At 43.3% G+C, this 23,936-nt stretch overlaps 2 protein-coding genes across 3 annotated transcripts in view; both read right to left on the bottom strand.

Moving 5' to 3' along the window:
• Positions 1-13,092, bottom strand: part of scyl2 (SCY1 like pseudokinase 2) — a 57,008-nt gene extending 43,916 nt beyond the window's left edge. Inside the window, exons 1-2 of the mRNA XM_060839596.1 lie at positions 12,962-13,092; positions 2,126-2,323 (exon numbers count right to left, since the gene is read on the bottom strand). Coding sequence (XP_060695579.1) covers positions 2,126-2,302 — 177 coding nt within the window. The 5' untranslated portion in view covers positions 2,303-2,323; positions 12,962-13,092. The remainder of the gene's footprint in view (positions 1-2,125; positions 2,324-12,961) is intronic.
• A 5,330-nt stretch (positions 13,093-18,422) lies between these two features.
• Positions 18,423-23,936, bottom strand: part of depdc4 (DEP domain containing 4) — a 30,604-nt gene continuing 25,090 nt past the window's right edge. For both annotated transcript variants that reach the window (XM_060839189.1, XM_060839188.1), the window contains exon 9: positions 18,423-19,696. In XM_060839189.1, coding sequence (XP_060695172.1) covers positions 19,497-19,696 — 200 coding nt within the window. In that variant the 3' untranslated portion in view covers positions 18,423-19,496. The remainder of the gene's footprint in view (positions 19,697-23,936) is intronic.

Here is a 23,936-nt window from a genome sequence, read left to right as displayed (position 1 = left end):
CACCTAAACACCACCTAAAGTAAGTTTTCTCAGTGGAACGCAGTGAACACCTTGACAGCACTGGCTCTCAGTGATAGCTGTCTTGCTTCACAGTCCAAGGCTGTCAGTTCAAAACCTGGTTCAGAGAAACAAAAATAATATAAGTTGACATTCTAGGGTAGTACTGAAGGAAACGTGCACTGTCAGAGGGTTGATGCTGAGGGAACGTCACACTGTTGGAAGCACAGAACTGAAGAAATGCTGCACTATCTAACTGACTTTGAAATAGAAATTAAATGTGGTCCAACATTCTAACATAAAAAAACAAAATACTGTGGCCACTGGAAATCTGAAATATCAACAGAAAATGCTGAAATACCAAGTAGCCTAATCTGATGTAAGTCCATTAACGCTCAACATTAACTCTGTTGTTTTTTCCATAGGTGCTGTCAAACATGCTGAGTATTTCCAGCACTTCCAGCTTTCATTCCTGTATTCTAAGATGGATGTAACCACATGAGTCAAATTCAAGCATGAGATTAGGAGCCCTCTCCAGGTTCTTCAACTGATATCCCAAAAAATCAAATTACCTGACCTTTGTCACATTCCTGCTTCTCAATTTGCTATGTGCATCTTGACTCCCAACTTCCCTTTATTACAGTAATGACCATACTTCAAAAATATTTAACTGGCTACAAAATATTTTGGAGTGTCCCGTGGTCATGAAAAGTGCTATATTAATGTAAATTATATTTCTCCTGCCCACAATTCACGAATTGCTTCACTACTTCATCAAATGTAACTATCCAACATCTTAACATCCAGCCAACTGTCTGGGTCACTGTGATTATGTGGTGTTCTTTCCTAAAATAGCTTCATGAAGTCAAAATACTTAACCAATTCTGCATAGATGGCCATTAAACGAAGATCATTTCCACTGACACCATTTCGAAAATTCAAATGCTGTTGCTATGGTGTACAATAACTAGGTCTATTAAATATTAACTGTCATGAATTAGCAGTTTTTCATCTGGCGAGGATATTTGTCAAACTTGATCTTTGGACTGGAATTTATTTTAGACTTTACAGAAGAAATGTTGTGTCTTCTTTTAAATTTGAAGGAGCCAGTTCTGATGAAGGGTCACTGGACCGGAAGTGTTAAATCTACTTTCTTTTCACAGATGCTGGCAGATCTACTGAATTTTTACAGAGAAGGTTGGATATAATCATGAACACCAATTAGCCACAAAAAGACACAACCCTCTCTCCCCCGTAGCCCTACACACGGATGAAAAAAAACACCATTTTGACTGGGACAACACATCTATCCTGGGACAGGCTAAGCAAAGACATGTTAGAGAATTCCTAGAGGCCTGGCACTCCAACCACGACGCCATAAACAAGCACATAGATCTAGATACCATCTATCAACCCCTCAGAAAATGAACAGAAAATGACATCACCACAAACCCCAGGAAACCCATCCAGGACAAACATATAAATAGAAAGCAGGAGACAACAGCTTCGCTTCACTTAGGGGTCACCACTGCTGATGTTACCTAGCCAGGTAATGAAACGTCTGGATATCAAACCTACAGCTCAGCGAGCAAACCTACACCCTACATAATCACTATCAGAGCAAATGGGCAGCCCATTTTACACCTCTCTCCTTTTACATTTTCATTTCATATTTGTCACCAAGATGTACAATAGGAAAAGAGATTTGCTAATGTTCACCTCACAGACTGTGCAAAGTTGAGTCTACCCAGATAACACTCTACCTCAGCCAGACTGACCTCACATGGAAGCAAAATATTCTTGACGCTAGAAATCAGAAATGAAGACACAAAATGGCACTGGAAATACTCAGGAGATCTGGCACCTGGAGCTAAAGGTTTCAAGTCTGCTGTCTTTCAACAGAAAATTCTGATGAAAGATCAAAGACCTGCAACATTCAGTCCGTTTCCCTGTGAACTGATGTTACTACCAACCCTGCTGAATATTCTCAGCATTTTCGGCTTTTATTTCCTACTTCAAACTAGGTCATTTATAAGACAGCACAACAGAAATTTCCTTTCAACTAAGAAATTCTTCTGGCTAAAATGAATCAGAATATGTTTTCAGTTGTTCTTAGAATCTGTATTACCTGTTTGGTTGACTTCTTCACACCATGAAAGACCTTCCAGGTCATTCCTGGCCCAGCACTTGCTATGTGCCTCCCAACTTCAAACTCCCTTGTGACAGGGTTTCCCATGACTGCACTGGTAACATCTGCTGTTACCTTAGTAACAGTACTCTTCAGTTTATTTAGCATTGACTCCATTGTTTCAGATGAACAGTTTACCTGCAAAAAAAAAATTAAGAACAGGAAATCAGCAAAAGAGAAAAAACCTTACATATATTTTCTTTGTTGTAGAGGAGTGGTTGCCACCAGCAGTATCATATTTGATTCCAATCACTGGTCAGTACTGAGGAAATTCTGAGTAACGTCTAGTAAGCTTCCTTCATGGATTATTTTTACAATTTACTCTCTCATTGGGTCACACTCATAGGAAAGGTTTGACCACATGGAGGTTCCCTGCAGGTTCCCTCGCCTTAACTAACAGGGGTTGTGCTCACAGGGCAGAAGGCTGAGGGGAGATTTGTTACAGGTGTTTAGAATTGTAAAACGTCTGGGACAGATACAGTTCCCAGCGGCAAAACGTTCAAGAACACAGGGCACTGATTAAAGGTGACGATCAAGAATCAAAGGTTTCAAACTTTTTAAGTGGCCAAATACCTTTCAGTTACATGTAAAAAAAATCCCATTGAACCACAGAGGAATTCTGCCTTGTTCAACAGTGAATATTCATACCTCAACTTCACAAAGCAGAAGTTTTTAACATTACATTGCTGTTTGCAGAGCCTGTGTATGAGACTGAATGCTGTATAAATTAGATTACATTTCAAAAGTACTGCATTTGTTCAGTGGTGTCCTAAGCTTAAGGAAGATGCTATCTTAACATAAGTTCTATCCTTCATTATAAAAAGACAAGAGGTGAATCTACCACAGCACACGGATTGCAGCAGTTGAGGAAGGCAGCTCACCACCACCAAAGGTAACTAGAGACAAGTAACAAATGCTGACCCAGTCACTGAAGCCCACATTCCATCAGTGAATAAAATAAAAGCCTGACCAAAGACTACAGACCTTTGTAAAAACCAGAGGCAGGCTAAATAAAAAAAGGTTATATTCTGTTATGGACTAGGCCAGACCACTCAGACCATTCTTAAGCAGGCAGCCCAGATCATAACTTTGTAATTTGTTTCAGTAAGTGTATAGTGAAAATTACGTGGAGTACGTTTGCTAGGTTAACCATCAGGTTTTAAAACAGACAAAACTTTATTCACAAAATTACACAATGAAACACCAAGAACAGAAATAAAGAATCCCTACAGAACTCAGTCTACCCAAACAAGACTTAATTATGCTGTTCCAAATATACACAACAGTCCCAAAAAAACAGTAAAAATAGAACAAATGTTTACAGGTTCAGGTTAGAAGGGCAGAAGGAGAGTTCGCTCGCAGCCTGTTTCCACACAGGTGAATTCCTAACTAGTTCTTGACTGAAATGCTCAGCTAGAGAGCTGATCACTCCCCTTTCATTATATAGGTCACTTCTAAATCATGACCACTTTGGCCTGAAGTCTCACCTGTTAACATATAAACAAAAAGCCTCTCAACATCCTTTTTACATTGCTGTACCAAACTAGCCACCTTGGAGCCGGGAGCTGTTTATGACCCTCTGAAAAAAAACCAAGGACACAGTAACCATGAGAAAAGGAACAGCTTTTAGAAAAAGGGACCAGCTTTGTGACAATTCAAAGAGATTAAAAGATTGTATGATTTTTCTGAACCTTAAATGTAATCAACCCAAAAATCAGAAGCCAGCCCATGCCACTAGATCAGCTCACTTCAGGAATGACACTTCCACTGTCCCAGTGCAGGTATAGTGAAATGGAGAGTTGAAATGGGCATTTCGGCTACAAAAGGCCTTTTACTTTGAAGGATTTCTGAGCCACAGTATCATTGACAAAACGGGGTGGTCATTCAATCAATCAAGTCCAATTCCATAGACTGCTCTCAATCAGTTGCACTCCTCTACTCTACCCCTATAACTATCCCCATAAATAAGTTTATTTCCTTCAAGAGTCCGTACAATTTTCTTCTGAAATCATTCATCATTTCCCCTTCAATCACTCTCGTGGGCTGACAGTTCTGGGTCATTACCACTCGCTATGTAAAAATATCACTACTGCCTCCTCCATCTTTTTGTTAAATCTTTGTTGTCCTCCTTGTTCCTTTAATGAATGGGAAGAGCTTCACTTTGTCCACCTTATCTAAACCTGTTATAATCTCTGACCACATGAAATCATGGCTCCATGGAGAACATCTTGAGCTTCTCTCACATAACCTTACAAATAAAGTTTCCATGCCATGCTCCATTTTGCTAAATCACATCTGCATCTTCTCAATGACCAATCCAAAGTCAGTGTGACGAACACTGAAAGCTGTTTTTCCAGTTGAGCTTTCTAAAGTATCAGTGTCATGGAAGTCATTACTTGAGGCACACCTTTATCTCAAAACTAACATATTACAAAACCAATGAAGAATTTCAAATTCAACCTGCAGTTCAATGTGTTGTTTACAGTCACAGTTGTCACAGTTTTAATCAACTGCATTGTACTCATTTTTTAAAAATGTTCAGTACCAGGAAAATAAAGATTGCAAAACAAATACAAAGTAGAACACGGTTTCAATATGAATATCAATTTCAAAGTTCCAACTACACGGAATGCTCGTAATGTTGGCATCTCTACATTTGAGGAAACCAATTACTGATTAGGCAAGGGTTTTTCTGAACAGCTCTATTATATTTGCAGCTGTTGTACTTATTTCAATCAACCTGTCCAAACATGTTATGACATACCTTCGGAGCAGGGAGGATTGAACATTTTGGCCCACGGCTGGGGACATTATCACTCGGCCATAAGATCCTCCATAACTGTGGCACAGCAGAGCACAGAGACTGGTCATTCAGTTCAGCTGGTCCATGCCACAGTTTATGTTCTATAGGAGCCTCCCTCTTCAACTAAGCCAATCAGTAAACCATTCTACACCTTCCTATTGCATGTGTTTATGAAGTAACATTCAAGCCACACAAGCGCCAAGCAATAAACCTTTCATCAAAACAGTCAAACTATCCCTCCTTGACATTCAACAGTAACAGCATTGTTGGAATTGCCCACTTTTAACAACCTTAGCATTACCACTGACTAGAAACTGAACTGGACTAGCTTTATGAAGGCTGTGGCTACAAAAGTAGGTCAAAGGTCATGAATTTTTATTTTGGATCTCACCTCCTGTCTCCATGAAGACTGCCTAATATCTATATGTCATAAGTCAGGAGTGAGATGGATATTCCACATTTGCATGTATGAGCACAGTTCCAACAAGACTCAAGGTGATTGACACCATCCAGTAAAAAGCAGCTTCTTGACTGGTACCCATCACCTCCAACATTTATTCTAGTCACCACTGATGCTCAATTCCAGAAGATGCACTGCACTAACTCACCAAGACTCTTCCAACAAACCAATGACCTCCACCAACTTCAAGCACAAGGTCAGCAGATCCATGGGAACATCACCACCCGCACGTTCTCCCTCCAAACATTTCACCATTTTGATTTGGAAATGTACAGTTGTTCCTTCAGTGTCCCTGGGTCAAAATGCTGGTACTTGCTCCCTAACAGCATCGTAGGTGTCCCAAAAACCCAAACAATACAGCAGCTCATCATCTTTGCCGGGGCATTAGGGATGGACAATAAATGCTGAACCACCCAATGATACCCAGATCCCGTGAACAAATAACGTATCCCTTGAATGCATTGCACTGATCACTGTCATCAGTTGTCTCTCACTTTAAGAGTAATTGTTGCTCAAGATCATGAAATTCTATAAGCCTTCATATGACTTAACAAGCTAATCCATGGCTCTCAGATCTCTGGCCACATAGGGCAGGACGTCCCAACAGGCAATGGAATCAGAGGTGGTCAATTGGTCTCCTTTTCTTCCATGCCACTGCTGTGCCTCGTTATTAAGAAATTGTGACTCAAAATGTGATGCAGCTTGAAATAACAGCTTAAAGTCAATGCTACCACACATCAGAATGTCCTTAAAGTGTTTTCTTTGTCCTCCCCTGAAAGATTATGCAATTGATGATTGAGAAAACAAGACCTGGCAGGAGACACATTTCAGCCATTCCGACACGTGAATCCCACTGAATGGGAAGGATGTGGCAGAAGCACTGCTTATAGAATTCTCTAGCACTGGAATGCACTGATACACAGTGCAAGTCTCACTGCAGTTCAGGAGTGTGCTGATGACAACTGTTTTGTATTCAAGGATTCTGTTGACTTGCAGGTGGTTCTGTGTCAAAATATTTGTTGATGAGGTTTGAAGAAGGCTGAACTTATGCAGCTGTTACAGTCAGATCCGCCCATCAATGGAGGCCTTTTGAGAGATGGCTGTCGAGGTATGGGAAGGCTCAACATATTCCAGACTCTCCTTCAACAGCCAGAGAAACTGTATATTGGATGACCAAATAGAGTTTTGTTTTGGTAATACTCAAGGACAGATCAAGTTTCCTGTGTGTAGAGTTTGAGGGAGATGTGTAGCTCTTGGGCAGAGTAGGCAATGATATGACAGAGGCAACTAAGATGAAAGTGTGTTCCCTTTAGATGGTATTTAATACCGACACATCTTTAATAGCCACTGCGTATACTGTAAAAAACATGGTGATGATCATACAGACTTGTGTGACCCCGGGAGGATTCTAAGGTGTCGATATCAGAAACCCACTCAAAACAGTTGCAGTCAGGTCACCATGAAGCTATGGCGGGATTGTAAAGATGTTTCTTGGACATCGAAACTTTGCAGCATAATTCAGAGAACCTTGGAACTTACTTATTCAAATGTTTTGATCATATCAATGAGTGCAGTGAAGAACTTCTGCACTGTTCCTGACATTTTTCTTGAACTTGTCTCACAGCAAAGGCAATGTCAGAGGCTCTTCTCGAAGGTCTAAGCCCACAAAATTTACTTATTGAATCATCAAAGACTTGCTTCAGAAAATAATCGTTTGGTTGGGGTATTTTGATGCATGGAAGGTGCCTTCTGAGATTAAGTTGAAGATGCACCCAGCAATTTAGAGATGAGTGCATTAGACATAGAATTTCATCACCAAATAATTATTCTTTGCCGAAGTATTGATTAATCAATCATTACATTTGTGGCATTCATTCCCAAAATCGGGATGAAATTCAGTATATCCTCATGTCTCAACATTGCCATGTATGTTGCTTTTCAAAGATTTTTCCACATCAGTTTACATCCAGGCTGTTCTTGCACAGCCTTGGTAAGAGCTCCATTGTGAGGGAGGTTAAAGCAACAATGAAATAAAAGCAAAATACCACAGATGCTGAAAATACGAAAAACAAAATTGTGGGAATCACTCAGAAGCAATGAAAGATCTTTCTGACCTGGGCATCAGCTCCAGTTCTCTCCAAACAAAGAGTGATCACAAATTGTCTGGAGCCAACTGAAACAAGCTCCCATTCTTTGACATGCCAGCAAGAAGTCAGCTAAATCTCTACTACAAACCTACCTTCACTTGTTAACATTGGGATTTCTACTGCAGCATACACAATAGTTGACCAGAATTCCTGGGCCAGAGTTAGGGACATGGCCACTGCTACAAAACTCTCGCACCGTAAGACTAGCCTATTGTCAACCTTGCAAATAGATCCCAAGCAATTTGTTGATCATACAAGCTTGAAGTAAGGCACACCAAAGCTTCCTCTGAGTTGGTGGCGACAATGATCAAATCATTGCTTCCTGTGTATCTCGCTTCCTGTGTATCTCACAAACGCATGAATGGCTCCATGCCCTAAGAAGCACCCAGTGTACCTCCAATCACCCTGAGCATGCAAGGTGTCCAAGATTTGAGCAACAGGTGAAGCTACCACTTCACACTGCTAATATACACGTGTGTTACTCTTCACTAACGGGATACAACTGTCAGGCCAAAAATAATCCTGCCTACTGCAAAAATGAGTAACGTGACAGAGGAATTTCAGTGCCATTATAAAGTTGGTATGTAGGCCACATGCCCAAATAACTGATAGATCATATCAAACAGCATGTCACTTTGGCCTGTTGGATACAGGCTACGTAGTAACCATAAGTGACTGGCCCACATTTGCAAACTCAGAACTGATGTGAGAAAGTATTCCTCATTTGGGCAACACTTACCGAACAATTCTGAAGGTGCTAAGAATTATACTACGAACCAATTCAAGAGTATCAGCAATATTGCTCACTTATACATCTTCGAAGCTACATTTATTCACATGAAGGCCATGTCTTTTGCTAATAAAAACACATTTTTTTGTCTTCTTCCCAATTAAATAAAAGCTTTGAGTACATTGAGGCCTTGTGTGTGCAAGGCTGCGCTGCCTCAATCAGGTTCCGTTTTCCAATCAAGTGGCATCCTTTTTCTCATACAACATAATTTGTTATCCTTTTATGAGGTCTGGCACTGGTAATTCTAATAAGTGCAAGATGAAAAACTTGAACAGAATATGTCTCACAGATGAACAAAATCTAAGCCTTTGCTCTGTCCCAATTCACATCATTCAGAATTGATAACCAACTGCAAATTCCAAACTTTTATCATTTGATGAATTAAAAATGATTGATTAAAACATTTGTTGAAAAATGGTCTTGGCTTCCATTTTGTGTTCAAATGTAAACATGACACAATCAAATCAATTTCACAACACATCACAAATCAGGCAAATAAGATATGCACAACAAAGTACGATCGACATCCATATCCTTTATCTTGCATCACAGGTATAATTATAGAACTTCCTTAAATAAAGCTGCATCTGCTTAAGTGCCAGATCTCTCCTTGATTCCTTAACACTGTGATCCCATGTTGTACTCCAGCCCAAAGCCCAAAGGCCAACAAACTAAAAGAACTTTCATTTTACATCACACCTTTCATCACTTCTGGATGTCTCAACTGTTTAAAATCAATGAAGTACTTTTTGACGCGTCGTCACCCCAAAAATGTAGCCAATTAGTCCTCCAGTATTCTGTTTTCATGATGTTGCTTGAGAGATAAAAACAAGATAACACCCTCACATATCTCCAAAATAGCACAATGGAAGGCCTTGCTTTCAGGACTCATTTAAAAAAGCAACACTTTGAAGAAACAACACTTCTTCAATACCACACTGAAGGGGGACTTTGGGCTTGCCTTCAACCTGAGTCTTGCGCCTATGACCTCTGAAGCTGAGATGTACATGGTGCAACACGGTGTCACAATCTGCAGTAAATCCCAAGACAAGATCTGTGAGCCCCATCCTTGGTGACACTCACCAAATTTTCACTTCCAATCAGGTCTGAGGCATTGCCCAGAGAACACTCTGACTTGAATCCCACACTGGGCCCTCAATAGTTGATAACATTTTCAAATTTCACTCAGATTCAAGATTAATTCTTAAAGTTACCAAGAGCCCCAAGCCCAATCTCTGACTCAAGCCCTCTAATCCCACAGTCTACCTTCCCTATGTCATAGTCAGAAGCCTCCTCATTTCACTCGACACTATTCCCATTCTAACTCCAATACCCAACTATACTGTTAATCTCTGACCCAGTATCGCATTCTCACTGATTGATGTCATCCTATTCTCACTCTCTCACCCTGCCCCCCTCACATTCTCACTCGGTTCCTTGCACCACCTCACATTCAAACTCTTTCATCCCTGCACCATCTCACGTTCTCACTCTGCTCCCTGCACCAGCTCACATTCAAACTCTCTGATCCCTGCCCCCCTCCACATTCTCACTGATTCCTGACCCCGACATTCTCATTCTCTGATCCGTGCCCCCACATTCTCACTCTCTGATCTCTGTGCTCCCCCCACCCCTGCATTCTCACTCTCTGATCCCTGTGCCCCCCCACATTCTCACTCTCTGATCCCTGTGCCTCCCCACCCCCACGTTCTCACTCTCTGATCCGTGTGATCCCCCCCACCCCCGCATTCTCACTCTCTGATCCGTGTGACCCCCCCACCCCCGCATTCTCACTCTCTGATCCCTGTGCCCCCACATTCTCACTCTCTGATCCCTGTGACCCCCCCCACCCCTGCATTCTCACTCTCTGATCCCTGTGCCCCCACATTCTCACTCTCTGATCCCTGTGACCCCCCCCACCCCCCACCCCCCACATTCTCACTCTCTGATCCCTGTGCCCCCCCACATTCTCACTCTCTGATCCCTGTGCCCACCCCCCCCACCCCCACATTCTCACTCTCTGATCCCTGTGCCCACCCCCACATTCTCACTCTCTGATCCCTGTGCCCCCCCCACATTCTCACTCTCTGATCCCTGTGTCCCCACATTCTCACTCTCTGATCCCTGTGCCCCTCACCCCCAAATTCTCACTCTCTGATCCCTGTGACCCCCCGACCCCCACATTCTCACTCTCTGATCCCTGTGACCCCTCACCCCCACATTCTCACTCTCTGATCCCTGTGCCCACCCACATTCTCACTCTGATCCCTGTGACCCCTCACCCCCACATTCTCACTCTCTGATCCCTGTGACCCCTCACCCCCACATTCTCACTCTCTGATCCCTGTGACCCCCCCCACCTCCACATTCTCACTCTCTGATCCCTGTGCCCACCCACATTCTCACTCTGATCCCTGTGACCCCTCACCCCCACATTCTCACTCTCTGATCCCTGTGACCCCTCACCCCACATTCTCACTCTCTGATCCCTGTGACCCCTCACCCCCACATTCTCACTCTCTGATCCCTGTGACCCCTCACCCCCACATTCTCACTCTCTGATACCTGTGACCCCCCCACCTCCATATTCTCACTCTCTGATCCCTGTGACCCCTCACCCCCACATTCTCACTCTCTGATCCCTGTGACCCCTCACCCCCACATTCTCACTCTCTGATCCCTGTGCCTCCCCCTCCCCAACATTCTCACTCTCTGATCCCTGTGCCCCCCACCCCCACATTCTCACTCTCTGATCCCTGTGCCTCCCCCTCCCCCACATTCTCACTCTCTGATCCCTGTGCCCCCCCACCCCACATTCTCACTCTCTGATCCCTGTGCCCCCCCACCCCACATTCTCACTCTCTGATCACTGTGCCTCCCCCTCCCCCACATTCTCACTCTCTGATCCCTGTGCCCCCCCACCCCACATTCTCACTCTCTGATCACTGTGCCTCCCCCTCCCCCACATTCTCACTCTCTGATCCCTGTACCTCCCCCACCCCCACATTCTCACTCTCTGATCCCTGTATCTCCCCCTCCCCCACATTCTCACTCTCTGATCCCTGTATCTCCCCCTCCCCCACATTCTCACTCTCTGATCCCTGTACCTCCCCCTCCCCCACATTCTCACTCTCTGATCCCTGTGCCCCCCCACCCCACATTCTCACTCTCTGATCCCTGTGCCTCCCCCTCCCCCACATTCTCACTCTCTGATCCCTGTGCCCCCCCACCCCACATTCTCACTCTCTGATCCCTGTGCCCCCCCACCCCACATTCTCACTCTCTGATCCCTGTGCCCCCCCACCCCACATTCTCACTCTCTGATCCCTGTGCCCCCCCACCCCACATTCTCACTCTCTGATCCCTGTGCCCCCCCACCCCACATTCTCACTCTCTGATCCCTGTGCCCCCCCACCCCACATTCTCACTCTCTGATCCCTGTGCCCCCCCTCCCCCACATTCTCACTCTCTGATCCCTGTGCCCCCCCTCCCCCACATTCTCACTCTCTGATCCCTGTGCCTCCCCCTCCCCCACATTCTCACTCTCTGATCCCTGTGCCTCCCCCTCCCCCACATTCTCACTCTCTGATCCCTGTGCCTCCCCCTCCCCCACATTCTCACTCTCTGATCCCTGTGCCCCCCCTCCCCCACATTCTCACTCTCTGATCCCTGTGCCCCCCCTCCCCCACATTCTCACTCTCTGATCCCTGTGCCCCCCCTCCCCCACATTCTCACTCTCTGATCCCTGTGCCCCCCCTCCCCCACATTCTCACTCTCTGATCCCTGTGCCCCCCCACCCCACATTCTCACTCTCTGATCCCTGTGCCCCCCCTCCCCCACATTCTCACTCTCTGATCCCTGTATCTCCCCCACCCCACATTCTCACTCTCTGATCCCTGTGCCCCCCCACCCCACATTCTCACTCTCTGATCCCTGTGCCCCCCCCCCCACATTCTCACTCTCTGATCACTGTGCCTCCCCTCCCCCACATTCTCACTCTCTGATCCCTGTGCCCCCCCACCCCACATTCTCACTCTCTGATCCCTGTGCCCCCCCCCCCCACATTCTCACTCTCTGATCCCTGTGCCCCCCCTCCCCCACATTCTCACTCTCTGATCCCTGTGCCCCCCCACCCCCACATTCTCACTCTCTGATCCCTGTGCCCCCCCTCCCCCACATTCTCACTCTCTGATCCCTGTGCCTCCCCCTCCCCCACATTCTCACTCTCTGATCCCTGTGCCTCCCCCTCCCCCACATTCTCACTCTCTGATCCCTGTGCCCCCCCTCCCCCACATTCTCACTCTCTGATCCCTGTGCCTCCCCCTCCCCCACATTCTCACTCTCTGATCACTCTCTCAAACCCCAACCTCCCCCCCCCCCACCAGGGCAGACCAGGCCCAGCCTCCCCTCCCCCCTCTCCCGCCTGTTAAAACACGAAGGAAGCGGGTTGTGGTTGGCGGAGGGGTGGGGGAGGGGAGTGAGGGAGGAGGGTGAGGGGATGGGGAGAGGGTGGGGGTGGGGGATGGGGTGTGGGTGGCGGTGGGGGAGAGGTGTGGGTGGGGTTGCGGCCTGTCACCTGGCAGAGCCTGTCTCCTGCCGGCCCGTGTTCGCGGGCCCCGCCGCCTGACGGCTCACTCACTCCCGGGCGGCGACAAGCGGAGGCGACCTTTTCGCCATCGCATCACTCCCCCCCCCCCACCACGCAAACCTCATTTCCGCTTCCGCCCGCATACACACGTGACCGTGCCCTCAAGGGGCGTGGTCACAGGTTCCAGGTGAGCCCAGGTGGGGGCGGAGCTTCTGCTGTCCACTGGATGGGGACCAGGACACAGCATCTTCACAATCACAACATCAAACAGCTTCCATGTACACTTCAACTCCCAATGGACAGCGATAAAGCACCAGCCTCCACTGTCAACATGACCCATGAGCTCACATGGTTACTTAAACAATCCTTAGATAAGCACATGGATGATGATGGGATAGTGTAGGGGAATGGGCTGAGAATAGTTCACAGGTCGGCACAACATCGAGGGCCGAAGGGCCTGTTCTCTGCTGTATTGTTCTACGTCCACGTTTTGAGAATAGTAATTCTGCAGCACAATAGATACCCTTCGACCCATCCAGTACATACCACACTAACTCCACACTTGTCGCACCTTCCAACACTAAGCCAAAAGCCTTCGCCGTTATGACATTTTATGTGCTTATCAGAGTTCTTTTCAAAGAGTTGAAGCTCAACTACCCTCACAGGTAGTGTATACTAGACCCCCAGCATTTTCCTCAGATCCTCTCCATCGCTCCTGCCTCCATCCTGAAAAGTGTGCCCTCTTGTTACTGACCCTTCAACTAAGGGGACAACTGCTTTCTCTCCAGCTCACTGGGGCGGCACGGTGGCACAGTGGTTAGCACTGCTGCCTCACAGCGCCTGAGACCCGGGTTCAATTCCCAACTCAGGCGACTGACTGTGTGGAGTTTGCACGTTCTCCCTGTGTCTGCGTGGGTTTCCTCCGGGTGCTCCGGTTTCCTCCCACAGTCCAAAGATGTGCGGGTCAGGTGAATTGGCTATGCTAAATTGCCCGTAGTGTTAGGTTAGGGGTATGGGTGGGTTGCGCTTTGGTGGGTCGGTGTGGACTTGTTGGGCCGAAGGGCCTGTTTCCACACTGTAAGTAATCTAATCTAATCCTCTCAATCTTACTCACCACTATCAGGTCCCTCTTATCTGCTTCAACAAAATTACCTGAGTTTATCCACACCTCTTTATAGCTAAGGCAGTCTGGCCCAGATCACATCCAGGTGAATCTTCCCTCCAGTGAAATCATATTCTTCCTATAGTGGTCTCCAGAACTGCACACAGTAACTCAATTGTGACTCCACCTACCCACCACTATAACCTATGCCTTGACTGTTCGAGACAGGTGTCCCATATGTCCTAACTACCCCATTAACTGTCCTGCCACCTTGAGGGATCTGTGGACACGCAACCTAAAATCCCTCTGAGCTTCATGGTGTTCTACCATTCATTGAATACTCCCTTTGAAAGTTAAATTCCATCTGCCATTTAGTTGCCGATCTTATTATTTCATTAATATTCTCCTGTAACCTAAAACCTTGCTCCTCACTGTCAACTACCCAGCCAATCTTTGTCATAGAATCGTAGAGTCCATACAGTGTGGAAACACGTGATCCTCCAAAAAGTAACTCACCCAGACCCATTCCCCAACCCTATATTTACCCATGACGAATGTACCTAACCTACACTTCCCTGAACTCTATAGGCAATTTAGCATGGCCAATTCACCAAACCTATACATCTTTGGACTGTTGGAGGAAACCCATGCAGACACGGGGAGAATATGCAAATTCCACACAGACAGGCGCCCGAGGCTAGAATCGAACCTGGGTCCCTGGTGCTGAGGCAGCAGTGCGAACCACTGAGCTGCAAACTTATTTATCATCCAGCCCTGGGGATCTGTCCACTTTTAAGCCTACCAGAACTTCCACTACCTCTTCTCTCTATATTAATTTGAAGAATCTCAGTCCGTCTTCCTGAATGTTGTACAGACATCCTCTCCTCCATCCTCTCAGGGGGTGGTAAATGGGGTCTAACTCGATATGTTTGTTGATAGAGTTTTGGTTGGAATGCCATGCTTCTCGTGCATGTCTTTGTTTGGCTTGTTCTAGGATGGATGTATTGTCCCACTTGGAGTGGTGTCCTTCCTCATCTGTATGTAAGGACACTAGTGAGAGAGGGTCATGTCTTTTTGTGGCTAGTTTTCTGTCTGTTTGTCCAATGTCCATCGACCACCCCCTGAGAAAAGGAACAGGAAGTGACTTCACCACAGGAAATAACATCACCAACAGAAATTACATCATCAATCCAAAGAAACCCAAACATATACATAGAAAGCAGGAAGTTTCAGCATTGCTTCGCATGAGGTCCACTGAAGATGTTACCTCATAAGGTAATGAAACGTCTGGAAATGAATCTTTCAGCTCAGCGAGCAAACCTCCATCCAAAACACATTGTGATTTTACCCAATCTTTCCCATCAGCCTTTTTCCATGCACCCTCTTTGCTCTGCTAATTGCCTTCTTCAGTTCCCCTTGAACACTCTATACTCCAATAGGGCCTCCACTGATTTATTCCATTTGTATGTTACATGCCTCACTTTTCCTTTCTATCTAGCACTATATATTCCTAGACATCCAGGTTCTCTGGGTTTGCTGCTCATACATTTCATCTTCAATGGAACACATTAAGTCTGTACTCTCCCTAATTCATGGAATAGTTCATACAATCTCTAGAGAGTGAAAGCAGGCCATTTAGCCCATCAAGTTCACACTGACACTCTGAAGAGCATCCCACCCAGACCCATCCACCCTCATCCAGCATTTCCCATGGCCAATCCATTTAACTTCGATATCTTTGGATTGTGGGAGGAAACCAGAGCATCTGGGTTTTAAACTCCTCTAAGTTCTGCTGTGGCTTTATCCTGCAATAGCACTTCACAGTCTACTTTGGCCAGATCCTTATTTTACTAAAATCTGCCTTCCCCCAAACCCAAATGCTTTTCTGCAGAATTTATCTTTTTCCATATTAAACTTAATCTTTTTTGTTTTGTAGTCACTGTTACTAAGATGGTCCCACCTCTGGCTTTGTTTCCCCGAATTAGGTCCAGCACTCCACCGTCCCTTGTAGGACTACCTGCATGTGAATATAAAAAGCTCTGCTAAATAAATTTCAAAAAATCCACCCCCTCTAAACACTTCATAATATGATTATCCCAATTTATATTGGATAAGTTAAAAATAATTATCCTATTTGCCTCAACGAATTGATGACGTCTACTCAATTGCTCATTGTCATATAGGTTCCCAGACATTCTGAACAGCATGAATGCCCTCTTTTTATTCCAAAGCTGTCTCCATAAAGCCTCATCTGACAACTTCCAAGTTAGCATCCTTGTTTGCTGCAGTTACTGTCTCTTTATTAGGCCCCTTCAGTAATTCCTCTTTCCTCTACATATATCCTGTCCTGCCTAAAGATCCTTTTCCCCTAGAATATTCAGTTTCCAGTCCTGTTACCCCTCAGCCACATCTTTGATGGCAACAATATGGCAATTCCATGTGTCATTCAATGATCTTAACTCATCCGTCCTACCTCTAAAACGAATATTAAAGTCTATTCAACCTCACCTTATTTCCTTGAGTCTCAACATATCCGAACATTCTCTTTTATAGACAATTAATTTTCCAAAACACTAATCAAATGATTGGAATAAGTTGGATGTGAATGCAGAACTGTAGCTTTTTTTTTCCCAAGAGACTAGGCTGAATATGGGGGGGGAGGGTTGGAAATTATGCCTTACCTTTTTTATTCAACTTTGTTTCCAACAGTTAATTGCTGCAAGAACCTAAACCACCAAATGTCTGCAGAGGAGAAAATGTAAACCCCAAAGCTGCCAAACACACTATTTTAAACTAAGTCAAAAGACATGATGTTAGTATGTTTTGGACACAAAACCTGCCACACCTCATGTATATTTAAACTGAAAAAAGAAATGAAGACATGGACTCCATAAGCAATAAAACCAAACATGAGAAAGTAACACACGAAATAGAGAAAAAAATAGAATGCAAGTCAAAAAGAAAGCGAGGTAATCAGGACAATTGTACACATTTTTAAATCTGCATAATGCCACAAAATGCAACGGCCAAGCTGTGCAATGTATTCAAGAAAAATCTCTGGACTAAAAGTACACATTTCTGGTTAATTCAGTTTTATTTATCCAAACTGGAAAAAAGACTGAGATATAGCAAATATAAAAATTCTGTTCATGATTAACCTTATTAGAATTTCTCATAGTAAGATTAGTTAGCGAGTTTTGAGAAAATTTGTAGCTCAGGTTGAGGTTCTGGATGGAGGCTTGCTCGCTGAGTTAGAAGGTTCGTTTTCAGATGTTTTGTCACCATAATACTATAACATCTTTAGTGAGCCTCCAGATGAAGCACTGGTGGCATGGCCCGCTTTCTATATATGTGTTAAGGTTTTCTTGGGTTGGTGATGTTTTTTCACGTGGTGAATTCATTTCCTGTGGTGATGTCACTTCTGGTTATTTTTCTCAAGGGGTGGTAAATGGGATCCAAGTCAATGTGTTTGATAATAGAGTTCCGATTGGAATGCCATGCTTCTGGGAATTCTCATGCGTGTCTCTGTTTGGCAAATTCTAGGATGGATGTGTTGTCCCAGCCAAATTGGTGTCCTTCCTCATCTGTATGTAAGGATACTTGTGAGAGTGGTGAATTAATGTTCATGTATCTTGGTGGCTAGTTTGCTGCCTGTTTGTCCAATGTAGTGATTATTACAGTTTTTGCATGGTATTTTGTAAATAACATTGGTTTTGCTTGTTGCCTGTATACGGTCTTTCACGTTCATTAGCTGCTGTTTTAGTGTGTTGGCGGGTTTGTGGGCTACCATGATGCCAAGAGATCTGAGTAGTCTGGCAGTCATTTCCAAGATGTCTTTGATGTAGGGGAGAGTGGCTAGGGTTTCTGGACATGGTTGGGTCTGTTGCTATAAAATCCATTGTGTTCATTGGGTACCCGTTATTTTTGAATACACTGTATAGGTGATTTTTTTCTCTGCTCTTCATAGTTCCTCTGTCCTGCAGTGTGTGGTGGCTCATTGAAATAATGTTCTAATGGTAGCCCACAAACCCACCAACACAATAAAACAGCAGCTAATGAACTTGAAAGACCATATACAGACAAGCAAAACTAATATCACTTACAAAATACCTTGTAAGAACTGTAACACTACATTGGACAAACTGGCAGAAAACTAGCCGCCAGGATACATGAACATCAACTAGCCACAAAAAGACATGACCCACTATCATTAGTATCCTGACATACAGATGAGGAAGGACATCACTTCAACTGGGACAACACATCCAAACAAAGACATGCACGAGAATTCCTAAAAGCATGGCACTCCAACCAGAACTCTATTAACAAACACATTGACTTGGATCCCATTTATCACCCCTGAGAAAAATAACAGGAAATGACATCACCAACCCAAGGAAACCTCAACACATACACAGAAAGTAGGCCATGCCACTAGCGTCTCACCCAGAGGCTCACTAATAACAAAACATCTGAAAACAAACCTTCTAGCAAACCTATATCCAGAGTAAGATTAGTGTTAATTATTTATTTTTATTAAATGCAGCTATCTAGAAAGCACTTGATGCCACTTAGTTGAGCACATTTTGACTCTGCATTCCATCAGATTTTGCAATCATATCCTCATCCTATTTGTTTGAGAATTTCATAAATACAGAGCTTAAATGAAGAGGAAATGTCAAAAATCCAGAGCAAGGAACATCATACAACCCAGGTGGCCAGCTTCAACCCAAGTCCACTAGATCCTCGTAATAACTTGCCTCATAGTTCATAGAAAATATCTCTTGCTTTCAAATCCCTGGTAGACAGGCAGGAGGCTGAAAGAACACTCCTGCCTCTCTACTTTGGATTCCAACATTTTTCATACCCCTGTGATGGCCAAAGATTCATTTGACAGGAGACAGTAATATGTTCACACTGCTGGCACAGAAGCCCACCAGTTGACTGCCCAGCCAGAAATCAATGCAGTCAGATGAGCCTCCCAAATGGTAGTGCAAACTCAGAAGAGCAGCCTGATGTGTCAATTCCTGTATACAAAAGGTGAACAATTGTTCCCACTAAAAATCCTCGAACACAACATAATCAGTAGCATAAAATGAAACATTCCAACAAAGACAAACTGATCGTTTTAGTTGTTACGTTTAGTGCAAATCAATGTAAATTATAATCAAATGGAGAAAATCATAAACCAAGATTTTTGTCAAATAAGAATACTTTTGCCCTCTTGTGGTGCACTGGTAGTGTCCCTACCCCTGGAAGAGGAAGCCTGGGTTCAAGGTCCACTTGCTCCAGAGGTGCAGAATAACATCTCTGAGCCAGGTGGTTAGAAAAATCACTGTCACACAGGTGCCAAATTCTTACATTCATTCAAAATGCTATCTTTACAAAAGAAACAGCAATAATCTCAATGATATTCTCCTCCTAAATGATATTTGAGTAGCGTTGAACAAACACTGATGGGTGTTGTTTCTGGAATTCCTCAAGCAGCCTGTTTCTCTCTTTTGCAGATGTGTTGGAGTTTTGACTGATCTCTTGGACTAACTGCTTAAGTTGGTCCATGGTGGTCTTGTCTTTCTGCTCTTCAAATTCTTTCTGTGTTACGTGCTGGCAGAATGTAAAACCTGGCAGAAAATAAGCAATCAAAATGATCAAGTTGTTTTTCTGCAGGGAATAGACAATGTAATAATGATGTAAAGTAACTTACATTTATGTCGGGTCTGGTCACACCTCTGTGACATTCTACCCATTTTACTTTTGGTAAATGCCTTTCAAAATACCATTACATTGTTATGTAGGCAAATGCAATAGTAGCCCATTTGTACACAGCAAATTTCAGAAAATGAACAAGTCAAACAATGTTTTGTGAAAAAGTTGAGGAAGGATTGTTAACACAGTGGAGTTGACATACTAGAGTCTTACAGCAAAGAAACGGACCCTTTGGTCCAACTAGTCCATGCCGACCATAATTCCAAAATGAGTAAGTCCAATCTGCCCGTGTTTGGTCATATCCCTCTAAACATTTCTTATTCATGTACTTGTCCAAATGTCTTTTAAATGTTCTAACTGTACCCACATTCACCACGTTCTCTGGAACGTCTTTCCACAGAAAATTGCTCATGTCTTTAGAATCTTCCTCCTCTCACCTTAAAATTATGCCCATAGTCTTCAAATCCCTCACCCTAGAGAAAGGATACCTGCCGTTCACCTTATCTATACACTTCAGGATTTTATAAAACCTCGATAAGGTTGCCTCACAACCTCTGATGTTCCAGTGAAAAGTCCCAGCTTATCCATTCAGGGATACTATTAGGAAGCATTTCTTCACACGGCACTCTTTCCCAAAAGAGTCTGCCAAAATGGGGGTAAATTTAAAATTTAATAACTATGAAATCGATAGATTTTCATTTGATGAAAATATTAAAATATATGGAACCAAGGTGGTAAACTAAGATCAGATTGAATAGAGCAGAGCTTCCCAAAGTGAGAGTTGAGACCCGAGTGAGGTCACAAGTTCAGAGAATAGCAATAGTTCTGACTCCCTTTCAGTATTCTGTACCGTGCTCGTTGTGCTTACACGTTGTCCCACTTCATCATAATCACATGGAGAAAATCATAAGCCAAGATTTTTGCGGACAAAAATATTTTGCCCTCTGGTGGTGCTGTGGTAGTGTCCCTACATCCTACGTTCTCAGTTCTCAGAGGTGACAATTTTAAAGCCTTGAAATTTGATTTGATTTGACTTGATTTACTGTCACGTGTACCTAAGTAGTGTAAAGCTTTGTTTGCGAGCAGTACAGGCAGATCATAGTAAGCAAGGATGTACAGATCATAGGGTGAAAAAAAAAACTTGGACAGAGTGAGGCATACAGATTACACTGCAGAGGACATGCACGAGGCAAAATTAACATTAACAAGATCAACATTATTTGAAGTTACAGAGTCCATTCATCAGTCTAATAACAGCAGAGAAGGAGATGTTCCTGAACCTCCTGGAGTATGTGTTCAAGTTTTTGTATCTTCTGCCTGTCAGAAGACATTCCTGGAGTGGGATGGGTCATTGATGATGTTGGCAGCCTTTGAAGTGATGTCACAGTGGTTAAAAGGGTGGAAAGCACTGGAATGAAGGGACAACACAGAGTGGCTGATCAGCATGCTCATGTTCCTGTGCTTTATTTGTGCCATGGAAACTTGAAAATCCGTTTGAATTATCATAACAGGCAAACAGATCTTTAAGGTGTCAAATAAAAGCTGTAATCAACACTCTCAGTACTGTGCAGTAGTGTCAACTTATTTTTCAGACTTAGCAAAAAAAATGTCTTGCTCAACAATTATTCTAGTCGCTAGTTCTTGCCTCTGATCAGTTGAAATGACCATTAGAATGCAGTAGCTTCTCCAAGGCACTGTGTGGCACTGCAGACAATGCATTCAATGTTACTCACAATTCCCATAAGTCATTCATTCCTCTTCAACAAGCACTGTACAACACTTCGTGTGGAAGCTCAATATTGAAAATTCCCAAAGCATCCCATCTGGGAGCAGCGACAAGAAGCATCAAAACATGGACACTGATTCTTGCTACAAAAGTCCAGTGAGATGATAATTTTGATTTAAGAGTTTCAGAGAAAGTAGTGAGAAACAAAGGAAACAGTGTGGAAAACGGCAGAAGTTGGTTGTAGCATTATCTCTTCCAAAGGGAAATTGTTCTGATTTAAAACAGTTTTAAATATTTTTAAAATTATTTCTCCAGTCATTTTTGGAATGCTATAAAAGTTTCTTCTGCACACCCTATTGCGAATGAAAATACCCATTCCAGAAGATCAGGAAGTCAACCAGTTCCGAAATTTGCAGAGACACCAGCCATAATTATTCGTCTTGCACTTTCACATCCATTTTGCGTTTCAGTTTCAGCCACCAGATCTTCAAACAGGCAATTTCAAGGGATTCTCAGCATTTTATAGTCTGTATAGAAATTAGCTCAGATACAGGCTCAATCCTACTCATCTCATGACATGAAGTTTGTAACAGTGACATCTGCTAATATGCAGTTGAGACATTTTGTCATGATCAGATTGTCTTTGACTTCACATAATTCAAGCTGGTACTAAGCGAGGGATACTGTATTTATAAAGGCACCATCTTTCAGATAAGACATGAAAACTGTGGGTTCCATGTGCCAGTTCTAGTGGATATTACAAAAGATTCTATGGCAAAGAATGAGGGGAGTGCCTCACAGCCAACATCAATTGTCATCTGGTTGTTCATCTCATTTATTGTTTAGAACACAATACAGAACAGTATAGGCCCCTTGGCTCTCGATGTTGCACCGACCTGTGGAACCAACTGAAACCTTCACTATTCCATTTCAGCTGTATGTTTATCCAACGACCATTTAAATGCCCTTAAAGTTGGCGAGTCTACTACTGTTACAGGCAGTGCACTCCACGCCCTTACTATTGAGAGTAAAGAACCTACCTCTGCCATCTGTCCTAAATCTATGTCGCCTCATGCTGTGACCTTGCTATAAATAAGCTGGCTGTTGTACATGCCAACCGTGACTGCACTTCAAAATAATTAACTAATTGACTAACAACAAATCAAGATGATTTGAAAGGTGCAACATAAATGTATTTAGCATGCAAAACAGGTTCAATGGACTGTGTGATAAGGTTCAAAGATTTGTATCAATCTTTGCCAAGTGATGATCCATTACAACCTCCTCTGGATGTCCCCAGCATCGTGGATGTCAGTGCGATGAAAGGTACAGACGCAAATGCAATTATCATATTTTTGACAATAAAACACACGAATAGAAATTGGCCATTTAGTCCCCAAATTTTCTTTGCCATTCAATGACATCATGTCTGATCTGATAATCGAAAGCTCCAATTGCCTGCCTTTTCCAAATAACTTTTGATTATCTTAATGATAAAATACCATTCATCCTTTAATTGTTTTTAAATTTAAGAACTTGGATTCTAATTGTTGGATTTTGGGGTTGGTCCACTGAGTAAACTAGTTTAATCATAAACTAAGTCAGAGTTTTTGGAACCAAATTTGTTGATATTTTGGTGTTTTGACAGAAGAATAAAACATGAAGCCATGAGCTGGGATAAGCAATTTTATAAACATTGAGTTAAAAGCTTCTGAAGTCAGTTTGAAAAAGATCTGACTGAAGTTAGATGCAAAAACATTGTTCAGAGCAACAAAGGAATAACTTAACACAAAATTTGTGAAAGCTAACAAACCAAAAATGTTTTGTTCAAAATCTCCAAAAATACTTTAAAGTTGAGAAAGTCCTACTATTACAACCGAGATCTCAAAGAAAAAGCCTTCATAGCTCACAGGATTAGAACTGTAAAGAAACAATAACATCAGCAGACAGACTTGCAAAGGAAGGAAGTTTCTCTAGATGTTGATTAAATGCAAAGTATTGAGACTGGGAAGATAATATTTTATTCTGCAACATTTTTAGACATCTTTCAAAACATGTTGAATGCAGATAGCTTGGTAGTTTTTTTCCCCTTTTGTGTAATAAACTTCTGTTTTATTGTTAAAACCAAACCTGTAGCCTTGTATGCCTATGTTTCAGTGAAAGTTTGCCACATTGAATTAAAATAAAATAAAAAGCACCAGCCTAGATTTTGTTCTGAGATTAACAGAGAATCAGGGACAGAGTCTAAATAAATTTAGCTGAAGTAAATTATCAATAATGGGTAAATTAATGGAAGTGAAGAGTGACAAATCCCTGGACCTGATGGTTTTTATCCGTAGGTGTTAAAGGTGGTAGGAGAGCACTCTGCTGATGTCCTGACCACAATCGTTCCAAGTTCCCTGGATTTAGGAGTTTGACCCCTGGACTGA

The sequence above is a fragment of the Hemiscyllium ocellatum genome, chromosome 19, assembly GCF_020745735.1.
Source record: "Hemiscyllium ocellatum isolate sHemOce1 chromosome 19, sHemOce1.pat.X.cur, whole genome shotgun sequence".
In the NCBI taxonomy this organism is placed as follows: Eukaryota; Metazoa; Chordata; class Chondrichthyes; order Orectolobiformes; family Hemiscylliidae; genus Hemiscyllium; species Hemiscyllium ocellatum.
The sequence above is the reverse complement of the archived record's forward strand: the minus strand, read 5'-3'. Positions and strand labels throughout refer to the sequence as shown.